Below are 12,559 nucleotides of genomic sequence, written 5' to 3'. Positions count from 1 at the left end.
GACGTTCATAGTAGCGTCGAAACCTGGTCAATTTTGACTTAATATTTGTGACCGAGGGCTTATTTGTTCTAATATAATTCTGAAACGGTCACTGAACCTTAGCAGCTATGTTCAAAGTTTTAATTACTGTTGTGTTTTGCTGTCAATTAGTTCGTTTATCTGTTGCGATGTGAATAACAAAGTAATTTCTGCGCAACAGCCGAAAGTGCCTACAACTCAGACAAGGCAATTTATAAGATATTTAAGTACAAGAGACATGTGCGTCTCAGTTTCTCTCTCATAGATGCATCGTACAAAGTTCAATGTATGTGTAGTGGGTGGACTATGTGAGGAAGATGATGTTCATACATTCGTTTACTAACCTGTAACATACATCTCATCGTGATATGTGTCAATGGTAGTATTTGATAACAGTGTAATTACTGATAACTTAGTATCAGTATTACTGTATTTTTGAATGATTTTTTGAACCCTTGATCTGACATTTTCTATCTTTCCTGTACGATTGTACAATTTCGGCCTTAGGCAATTTTCAATTATCTAAAACAGATGTTTCATACATTGGATACATTAGGAACACCTGTGATTTTGATGTAGGAATAAGTCATATCTCTAGATATACTAGGCGCATTATAATTTACTTTATGGATGATTTTTCGGTAACAGATTCTGTCATATACGTCCTAAGACATCATATCATGCTCATAAATTAGTTCGAGGTGTTCACGGTATTTTAGAAGCACGTTACTTACGAGCAGTTTTTGCAAAGCTCTTATACATATCATACTTAACACTATGAAGATTATAATTATTTTACAGAATTTTGCTACTTAACCTGCATATGCTTTTGTTCTCAGTTATATTTAATTATCGTTCATCAATGGTGTAAATATGACTGTATATAATTTCTTTAAAATAACTTGTAAATATTTGTTCTGTTATTGTAGGAGCACGTCATTTTTGAATAGTTCGTCCAAAGATCTTATATATATCACATTTATCACAGTATTCTAATGAGATAGTACTGAGAACCACGAGAATCTAGTAAAAACTGCTGTTGGTTGCTTGATGTTTCGCATTACAGTCATATTTATTAATGAGTGTAGAGATAGTTTTACATTTATGCTTCATAGAAATGGTAGAAAGCTGTCTACGAATTTCCCATTTCGCAGGTCTTTTTGCTCATTTAAAACTTTGACTGACCTTTTAGGTGTATGTAGATTTCTATTTCTTCTATTACATGTGCTTGGCTATTAACCATTTTAACAACTGAACGAATCGGTTGTTACATTATTGTTAGTACAATTAAGAAATTAAAAATACCAGAAAGTACAATACTCTTATCGCTCGATACATCCTACTTGTACACAAACACTCCAGTAACAGAAACTATAGAAATAATTAAAAACGAGTTTCTCAAATATAACACAATCACTCAAGGAGAAATTTGTGAAATAATAGAACTTCTACAATTAATCACTTCGTACAATTATTTTTTATTTCAAAACAAAATTTGTCTCCAAAAAGATGGTGTAGCAATGGGCTCGTGTCTAGCAGGTATTTTAGCTGATATTTTCATTAACACCTTACAAGAAAAATTTTTCAACAGTTTCACTCAAACAGCAAAAAAAATCGTTTATTACTATAGATACGCCCATGACAACTTAATCCTATTCGACGGTTCAAGAGATGAGTGCAATGTGCAATGTGCAATGTGCAAATACTTTCACTATGGAAAGAGAAAAAAATAAGAGCATAAACTTTCTGGATTTAAAAATTTCAAACGAAAAAGGCTGAACATGTATTCGATATTTTTCCTAAACCAACGACAACAGACATAATTATCCACAGCCAGTGATGACACCCGAGATCACACAAGCTCGCATATTTTCATTCTATGTTACATAGACTAAACAACTTACCACTGAAAAAAGAAAAATTGGGATAGAACTAGATTTTCTCCGGTATGTAGCTATAAGCAATGGTTATCCTAAAGAGATAGTAGACATGTTATTCAAACAGAAAACCAACCAAACACATGGCAGTCCCATAGACGAAATAACTTTAACTAGAGACAAAAACCAACCACATGAAAAAAAATTCTTGTAAGACCATATCTAGGTATTATTTCCGACAAAATTACTCTATGTTTCAAAGATACAATACTATACACCAGTTATAGAACCACTAACAATCTAAACCGATTGTTAAGACACATACCACGAAAATCCAAGCCGTTTCCGCAATCAGCAATCTACTATTTTAATTGTGAAGAATGCCCAAAATTTTATGTTGGAAAAACAGGAAGACAATTTGGTACACGATTTAAAGAACACACGACAATAATCCATCCACATTTGCTGCACACTTAAAAGACACTAACCACAAAATACCTAATATAGATGGAGCATTTGAAATATTACATAAGCCACAGAAAGGATAAGTCATGGATGTAATGGAAGGAATAGAAATCTGCATAAATCTAAAAGATCAGTCAGAGAAAGTTTTAAATGAGCAAAAAGACCTGCGAAATGGGAAATTCCTAGACAACTTTCTACCAGTTCTAGGGCGACGCGTTACTGAAACATGAATGTAAAATTGTCACTGTTGTTGTTGTTGTTCTCTTCAGTCCTGAGATTGGTTTGATGCAGCTCTCCATGCTACTCTATCCTGTGCAAGCTTCTTCATCTCCCAGTACTTACTGCAACCTACATCCTTCTGAATCTGCTTAGTGTATTCATCTCTTGGTCTCCCTCTACGATTTTTACCCTCCAAGCTGCCCTCCAATGATTAATTTGTGATTCCTTGATGTCCAAGAACATGTCCTACCAACCAGTCCTTTCTTCTTGTCAAGTTGTGCCACAAATTACTCTTCTCCCCAATTCTATTCAGTACCTCCTCATTAGTTATGTAATCTACCCATCTAATATTCAGCATTCTTCTGTAGCACCACATTTCGAAAGCTTCTATTCTCTTCTTGTCCAAACTATTTATCGTCCATGTTTCATTTCCATACATGGCTACACTCTATACAAATACTTTCAGAAACGACTTCCTAACACTTAAATCTATACTCGTTGTTAACAAATTTCTCTTCTACAGAAACGCTTTCCTTGCCATTGCCATTCTACATTTTATATCCTCTCTAGTTCGACCATCATCAGTTATTTTGCTCCCCAAATAGCAAAACTCCTTTACTACTTAAAGTGTCTCATCTCCTAATTTGATTCCCTCAGCATCACCCGACTTAATTCGACTACATTCCATTATCCTCGTTTTGCTTTTGTTGATGTTCATCTTATATCCTCCTTTCAAGACAATGTCCATTCCGTTCAACTGCTCTTGCAAGTCCTTTGCTGTCTCTGACAGAATTACAATGTCATCGGTGAACCTCTAAGTTTTTATTTCTTCTCCATGGATTTTAATACCTACTCCGAACTTTTCTTTTGTTTCCTTTACTGCTTGCTGAATATACTGATTGAATAACATCGGGGAGAGGCTACAACCCTGTCTCACTCCCTTCCCAACCACTGCTCCCCTTTCATGTCCCTCGACTCTTATAACTGCCATCTGGTTTTGCAATTTGTTTCGATCTTCTGATGACAGTACTAGATGATACTGAGCTTAGGGTTCTTGAGGATGGACGAAGACTGAAATCCCTGACGCCATTAGCGATGGTGACTGTGATGTACTCACGCTATGTTGTAATCCGAAGTCCATGAGGCCTTGGCAGCAGTAAGCTATAGTCTACTCGATGTTTCTCGGATGAGTCCCTCATTTGGCTCAGCTGGGTGTACTATGACTGACGGTCTGCTAGGCGTAGCCAGCATGGGCCCATTGTGTGACGTAGATACGGGCTTGTATGAACACCGATTGATGGGTTGCTAAATGTGGCTGGCATAAGATCGGAGTGTGAACTGCCTGCAGAGTGAAAGGGTGGGGACTTAAATATTCGGCCGGCAAAAATATACCGGAGGCGGCACATGGAGCGATGCTACGATGGCAGAATTATTTGCGACAATGCTTAAATCTCTTGTGATAAGGCTGGCGCCACCTGGTGCCGTGGCAGCTGCTGGAGGTTCGGTTGAAAACAAACCAGCTTGTGCCCGTTGATCCGGATTATTCTCATTTTATCTCCATGGAAAGCTCTGTTAATGGGCCGGACCTGCGGCAGCCTGTGGTACTCGACTGTGTGGATGGTGGCTGTTCACATTCGGCAACCTGGTGTTGCAGAGTATCTGATTTAGTAGAAGAAAACCTGTTAACGCCGTCTTTGACTTGAACAAACCATCATTATACTCTTCACTCATAGATGAATGAAATTTTGCATAGTCTTAACATTCTAAATGGTACTTCCCTGATCCTTGGTGTATGTCTGGTTGTTCTGGCGATTTGTGTAAGTGTGATTGGTGTAAACTACTACCTCTTTATACTTCGTGTAAACATTGTCTCTTCAGCATGTTTCGTTTCTATGAGTTGATTTGTATGTGTATGTTACTACTGTCACAGTGATGAGCCTTACAAGGACCCCCTTCAGTGCAAGATCGCAAAACGCCAATGATGTTGACTGCATTGGACGTCCCACATACTGTCTGCCATGCAGCCACGCGTCGGTTGTTCATGGCATCAGGACTGAAGGATCCTAGGATGAGCACAGCGTGAGGCTATGGAGTGCAGCTGAACGACTCATTCGACGAGTAGTTCACAGCAGTGCTACAGTGCTAGTGGTGTTGATACAAAGAAGAGCAATGGCAACGATAGACAAAGCAAGCACAGCATTATGTCTACAACAACAGTTGCCAAACATAGCATTTCGTCGAAAAGGAAACCAAGGAATTTCACAGAGTCAGTAAGAAGCGGTACCTAAAATATTAGTGTTTCTGTAAGGTGACCGGTGGAATGTGAGGTGTCGTATACGTTCGGCTATGCAGACGAGGTACATGGGTAGTACAATGATGATATGTACGAAGATTGTTTTTTAAGTAAGGGCCGTTCGCGCGCATAGTCCCGTAGTTCGCGCGGACGCCGCAACAAGCCACCGAGCCACTTGCCGGCATCCTTCCCGTTCACACTGATGCAGCTTGCAGCTCTGTAACTGACGTGTACGTATCGCTGTGCTACTTTATAATGTTTACGATTATTGAATCGCCCGTCGCGTGTGATATACGGTCAGTGATACGTTTTTTGACCGCGAGAAGCCTATCAGCTGCAGAAATTCATCGTCAGTTAACAGAAGTTTATGGCTTGAATGCAATGAGTGAAGGTAAAGTGCGTCAATGGGTTAGAGAGCTTAAAAATGGCCGTCAAAACGTCCATGACGAAGAACGCTCAGGCCGGCCCTCTGTGATCACAGATGATTTGGTGGCTGCAGTCGAAACAAAGATTCGTGAGGACAGAAGATTCACAATTTCCACTCTTTCTTTGGAATTTCCACAAGTTTCAAGATCGGTTTTGTACAAAATTGTGTCTGAAAACCTAAACTTTAAAAAACTGTGTTCTCGGTGGGTACCCAGACTCCTCACAGAGGACCACAAAGGGAAGAGATTTGCCACTTCATTGGACTTTTTGATTCGTCACGAGGAAGAAGGGGATGACATATTGAGTCAAATTGTCACTGGAGATGAAACATGGGTATCCCATATCACTCCCGAAAGCAAGCGACAATCGATGGAATGGCGACACACAACCTCACCCGTCAAGGTCAAAGCCAAACAGACGCTGTCAAAGCGCAAGATTATGGCAACTGTGTTCTGGGACCGGCGGTGTTTTGCTAGTGGACTTTATGCCACGAGGAACGACGATCAACTCAGGTGCCTACTGTGCAACTCTAAAGAAGCCCCGCAGAGCAATTCAAAACAAAAGGCGCGGCATGCTGACAAAAGGAGTTATCGTGCTCCTGCACGATAACGCTAGGCCTCACACCTCTCAAAAGACTCGGGATTTGATTGATTCTTTTGGCTGGGAAGTTTTAGACCATGCACCATACAGCCCCGACTTTGCTCCTAGCGATTTTCACCTTTCCCGGTACCTTAAACACCATCTTGGCGGGCAGCGCTTCAATGACGACGATGAAGTGAAAGCGGCCGTGACTCTTGGCTGTCGGAGCAGGCGGCCGAATTCTTTGAAGAGGGAATTAAAAACCTAGTTGTACGGTATGACAAGTGCTTAAATAAACAAGGCAACTATGTAGAAAAATAGGTAAAAGTGTCTAGAATCAGAAAATAAAAGTTTTTTACAAAAGTATTTGTATCTTTTTTAAAAAATAAAAACGGCCCTTACTTAAAAGACAACCCTCGTACTTAACAGGAAAAAGGGATATTGAATCAGGTGTCAAGCTATATATTTCATCATCCTTGTCGAACAGTAAGCCAGAAAGGCCGTCTCCAGTTATATTGTTTTTTTTATAGTTTTTTGCTTTAAAATTTTCTATGTTCTCTGTATATATAAAGTAAAGTGTGCTATACTGGAGTTTGAAGCTCCTTGCATTGTGTGAGTAATGTATGTAAAATACTATGTAAATTGTTTATTACGTTAAATAATTTCCTGATGACATTTTAAAAATAGTTGTATGTGTAAACTGTTGATGTAAATTTGACAATTGTAAGAAATGGTCACGCTTAGGAACAATGCAACAGATAGGTGTTATGTAAAAGCCAGTGTGCTCTTGTTTGAAACGAAAGTGGCTCTGCAAAGTGGAAAAGGTGGCAAGGGCGAATTGGCGTGCAACCTATAGCAAGCGCGGGAAGTAAGTCACACAGACCGTAGGCAGCCGGCACCCTTGTGGAACAGGAGAAGCTTTGCCTGCAAATTTACGCAAAAATGTCTCTGATGAAGACTCCAAACGACTTGCGGCAAAGCAGCGAATCGTTGGGCTACTGTATGTAGAATTGAACGACGCCAGGAAGAGAAATTAAGCCCTTACAGGAAGATACTTGCAGGCCGTGCTGTGGGTAGTGTCGCTGCCATAATTGTTCGCCATACCCAGGCCTATAGCTACCACATAGGATTTTTTGTTTTCTACTTTTGTACAGCGTGAACCATTAATTTAAACTGTGTTTCATTAGTGAATAATCATTCTTGAACATTAAGTGAACTGGTTCACTCTGTTATTTCATCCTAATCATTCACCCCTGTTTTACGGACTTATGAAGTGCCAACTCAATATAAAGAGGCACCATTTAAATTGTGTTTGTGTAAATAATGAGAGTAATAACTTTTGAAAGTAAATTCCAGTAAGAAAGAGGTTTTCTTGAAGTGAAATGTTAAGTATAAAAATTGTGTGCTTTAGTATCTAAGTATTTTAGTATTTAAGTTTATTGGTTATGGAAAGTGCTTTTCTAAAAGCCCCCCTGGCCAAAAGTTTTTTATCTTCATTGAAGTTATCTACTGGTCTTTTTCTCTTTTAAAAATGTAATGTATAAGGGTGGAGTAGTCAAAATGAAATTTCAGTGCCTGCAACAATATAGTTTACGTGGAGTAATATTTATTTGAAGAAGCAACTGAAACAGTAGCAATAAAGTAGGCAATAATCATACTTCTCCTTTTCCAATACTTCATTGTTTCATTGCCTGGCGACCGTTAGCACATATTTTAAACCACTAAATGAAGTTGGAATTGAGTTGTCCAAGCTTCAATATAACACTATTCGTACTGCTTTTGTTTCTAAACGCTGGGTAAGCTCTCAGGGAAGGATTGAATGGTCTGATTTACTTATTGATTATACACAACACGCGGTCAAATCTTTTAGAAAGGGTAACTCTATTGATTAGCTTTCCCTATTAACAGAGGATACTAAATCATTACGTACTTGGAAGATCATTCGCAGCATAGTGAGAAAGAATTATGAACAGATTTCGAAAAAGTCCGCAGCAATATGACTGCATAGCGTATAAGGAAAACTAGAGATATTGAAGGGAGTACAGGACGCCCTTATCACAAAAACGTGTTCGCGCGTTTCAAGGATGCTCGATCCAATTTACAGGATGTGCATGTTAGTGACTTACTACGCCATGCACATGAAACCGCGGGCGACAGTGATTTCAGGGGAAGCAATGGAAGGTTGCATAACTTCAAACAACGCTACAGAATTGGAAGACGTAAGATAACGAAATTTCAGACTAAGCGTCTACCTGACGAAGCACAGCAAACTGCGGAATTGGCCAGAATATCTGTAAACGAGATAAATTTATTACGTCGTTCAGTAGGAAATTTGTTTTCAACTCCTACCAGTCGGACTTTGAAGGGGAAATGCATATGAAAGGAACCCTGGAAGACGGAAGTACCAAGGGAGTCATATCGAGATCAACTTACATCGGCTGTTGATCTGTATGGTAAACTGCCTGGATATTTATTGTGCTGCAGTTCATACCACCTGGATCCACTACCACTGGACGAATTCAGCCTCTGGATATTCGTTTCTTTCCTACATATAAAACATATTATGGCAATATCTGCAGCTCCACCTTAAAGCATACCCAGTTTCACGATAAGCTCCATCACACACTGTTTCGCATTTGGTTGCATACCATCACATTCCATCAGTTCTCACCACACAGTTACACCAATATGATTCTGCATACGTTCTTTAAGTGTGAATACGTAGTTGAATGCCTTGCACGGCTTGTAGCTCCGGAGGATTTCTCCTTTCATCTCGATGGTGCGAATCTTTGTGAACACTACGGCGTGCCATTTTTCATTCGTCGTTAATGGTGCAAGTTAATGGTTTGTTTTGAGCATTTCATGGATGTCCATTTTGTGAAGTGTAAAACATACATCCCATAGAAGACTGATCTCTGCACCTCCTGGATACTTACTTTCTGTCGCCCTTTTGATGTACATGGTGAGTTATTAGCAAATAATATTTTTCCTATCGTAATTGTTAACACAACACTTTCAAATGAGCCATACCAGAGTTAAACTTGCCATCTCGTACTCAGGGTTCCTTGTTAGACAATAAGAAAAATATAATCAGTTAATGACAAAGAAAAATAGAAGATATACAAAAAGGCAATAATATTATTTTATTAAATATTATCATACAGAGTGTATAAATATTAATTACATTTGCAAAATATTTATAGCGATGTATTTTACCTTGTCTTTGGGAGACTCGGAACTGTATACAAAAGCATTTGGTACAAATATCATATGTCTCTTAACTTTAGATTTATCATCTCATGGCAGGATCTTCTGCAAAAATTAAGTATTGTGAAGGTCTCATTAACAGGTTGGCTAAGAGAGACAAATATGACAAGAGAAGCTGTTATTGGAAACAAGATCTCTTGTTCTCCTCACATAATGTAATAAGTTCAGCAGGCTTACAGCTGTTAAAGCTATCCCATAATGCATATCAGTACAAGCACAGGCTATTACGTGCGTCAGCAGGTGTCACAGTTGAATACGGTACTGCTACGTAACACCATACGTCTATCAAATTTTGTTAATGTATTTCGATTAAAAATCTTTCGCTATTGTTGCCACAATGAATGTCCGACATACTGTAACAATTCTCAGTACTTTGCTAACTGAGCAGAGCTCTGAAAAAACTGTGTAATACAATAAATTAAGTTGATGGTGAAAGTGAAGAGGTGTGATGAGGCGCAGCCTCCAGTCTGTGCAGCGCAGACGCCGCTGAGGCGGTGCCGGCTAGTCGGTCAGCCACATTCCGTACGGGATCCTGGAGAAGAGCTTCTCCAGGAAGGCCCGCATGATGAGCACCAGCTTGCGCTTCAGGTCGGGCTTCATCTCCGTCAGAAGCTCTTGAGCGTTAGAGTTGATGAACAGGTTCAGTGCCGCCTCTGCAACAGTAGAGAAGGCACAAGTGACGTCACATGTGCTATTTTTCACCTGCTGTCTGTGTACATATTCTGTACTCTCTCAACGTAACTGCCACGTTTCTGCAGATGACGTACAGCTGAGCCGTTTCGTCATAGCAGAAGATCTGATATTACAGTTATAGCTCCCATTAATGAAAACACGAGGCAAATTACGAATGGTCTAACAGAACAGGACTCAACACTGTACTTTTTTTAATACCTAACAATCGTCATACCTCATCATACTTGCACGAATCTTTCCTAATACGGAAATAACTTTAGTGCTTCAGTTATACACTCTGATTGAATACTGGAAGAATGCTTGAATCGCACAAAATGTAGTGACTATCTGTTGAAACAGTTGGTTTAGGACTTATAATTGCCATCTCAGGTTTCTGTAATGTTCTACCATAAAGTCTGAATACCGACAGGTCACAGAAAATCCGTAAAATAATTTACTGTAAATGATACGAAGTTCAGACTCAGCATTGGACATGTGCATTTGACGACGCTTTGACAGTCGCATAGTAGGCCTATTTAGACAGTGCACACCTACAGACCAAACCTTTCATTGTTTGTATACACTCTAAGGGGAAAAAAGAAAGAGAGAAAAGGACAACACGAAAGAATTATGCGAATGGTACGGTTCTATGTGTATCGACGAAGATCCAAGCATCAGCGCAAGACGGAAATTGGCGTATGTGATGCACATGCACATGTGCGGGCAAAAAAAAACGATTAAAATTTCAAAAAAATTGGATGAAACAGCTTCACAAAGTGCGAAAGTTAATGACGTATTATTCCACCTCTGTCCCCTATGCAAGCCGTTATTCAGTTTAGCGTTGGGAGACTGACCTGTTGGATGTCCTCCTGAGGGATATCGTGGAAATTCTGTCCCATTGGAGCGTTAGATCGTCGAAATATCGAATTGGTTGGAGAGCCCTGCCCATAAATCTCCAACGTTCTCAACTGGGGAGAGATTCGTCGATCTTGCTGTCCAAGGTAGGGTTTGGCAAGCACGAGCACATAGAGAGACTGGCTATGTGCAGGGGTCTTTATCTTGCTAAAATGTAACCCCAGGACGGCTTGCTGTGAAGGGCAAACAAACGAGCTATAGAATATCGTCGACATACTGATGTGCGGAAGGCTGTCGCGGATGACAACCGAACGGGTCCTGCTAGGATTAGAAATGGCACCACATATCATCACTCCTGGTTGTCCGGCCGTATGGCGGGCAAAAATTAGGGTAGATATCCCACTGCCGTCCGGGACTTCCAGATATGTCTTCACCGGTCATCGGGGCTCATTTCGAAGCGGGATTCATCACTGAAGACAATTCCATTCCAGTCGACGAGATTACAGGCCGAAGAGGTATCTGGGGATGCTCCAGGCAGCCCACCAGAGATTTACATTGTAGTGCAAGAAGCATTTGAGTAAATACTCGCGTGTTGATAGAACCTACCGGTAACAAATCTAGCAGCCTGCCCCTGTATTGGTTCGACGTTTTCCCTTGACCGACGAGGTGGGCATACCAGACACTCGTGCATACTCAAGAATGGGTCACTTTATTGTTCTATACGCGGCCTCCTTTACACATGAGCCACGTTTCCGTACAATTCTCCAAATAAACCGACGTCCACCATCGCCTTCCATGCTACCGTTCTTACGTGTTCGTTCCGTTCCACACCGCTTTGCAACGTTACGCCTGGATATTTAATCGACGAAACTGTTTCAAGCAGTAGACTATTAATATTGAATTGGAACATTATGGATTGTTTTCCCTGCTCATCTTCATTATCTTACATGATTCTTCATTTACAGCAATCTGAGATTCAGTAGATGAACTAAAAATTTTGTGAAGGCCATTTTGTATCCTCCTTCAGTCACTTAGCGACGACACCTGCCCGCACATCACAGCGTCATCAGCAAACTGCCGCAGACTGCTGCTCACCTTGTCTGTCAGACTGTTTATGTGTATACAAAATAAGATTGGTCTAATTACATTTCCCTGGGGCACTCTTGAGGACATTCTTGTCCCTCGTAAACACTCGCCGCCTATGACAGTGTACTGGATTTTATTACTTAACAAATCTTAGAGCCTCTCACATATCTAGGAGCCTTTTCCGTATGCTTGTACAATCGTTATAGTGTGCCAGACGCTTTCAGGAGGTCTAGCAATGCTAAATCTGCCTGTTGCCCTTCATCCTAGGCTCGCAGCATATCGCGTGGGGATAGGGCAAGCTGAGTTTTACACGAACTGTTGAAGCAGTTGCCGGGGAATAAAAAGCAGTCCCATAGCACACGTACAAAAATCTGTTAATTTTAAATGCGTTAACAAAAATACAGTACGTATTTGTCAAACAGAAATATACGCCACGTAAGTTTTTGCCTAATTTCGCGGATCGTTAACTTTAAAACCATTTCGTAAATGTTTCTGTGATGGTCGAAATGAAAAAAAAGGTGCCTCGCAAGTTGGTCGAATCATGAATGAAAAACTGTTTGTTTATCTTACTGGACGAAACCGAAAACGACTACAGAACGAGGCCCCAGTAGAAAAAAAAATAGTAAGATGGATTTGTAATACTCGTAAGTTCGAGACCAGTAATGTAATAAAATGGAACACCAACAGCCGTCCTTACGATGTTATTCATTATATGGCTACCAGTTTCGATGATTCAGTAATCATCTTCAAGGTTTAACTGACGCTGAGGGGTTTAACACAAATCGCCTACGTCCCCTCAGCG

At 40.2% G+C, this 12,559-nt stretch overlaps 1 protein-coding gene across 1 annotated transcript in view; it reads right to left on the bottom strand.

Moving 5' to 3' along the window:
- Positions 1-8,997: 8,997 nt before the first annotated feature.
- Positions 8,998-12,559, bottom strand: part of LOC126457269 (protein takeout) — a 66,901-nt gene continuing 63,339 nt past the window's right edge. The window contains exon 6 of the mRNA XM_050093433.1: positions 8,998-9,797. Coding sequence (XP_049949390.1) covers positions 9,646-9,797 — 152 coding nt within the window. The 3' untranslated portion in view covers positions 8,998-9,645. The remainder of the gene's footprint in view (positions 9,798-12,559) is intronic.

This window comes from Schistocerca serialis, chromosome 2 (assembly GCF_023864345.2).
Source record: "Schistocerca serialis cubense isolate TAMUIC-IGC-003099 chromosome 2, iqSchSeri2.2, whole genome shotgun sequence".
Lineage (NCBI taxonomy): Eukaryota > Metazoa > Arthropoda > Insecta > Orthoptera > Acrididae > Schistocerca > Schistocerca serialis.
The sequence above is the reverse complement of the archived record's forward strand: the minus strand, read 5'-3'. Positions and strand labels throughout refer to the sequence as shown.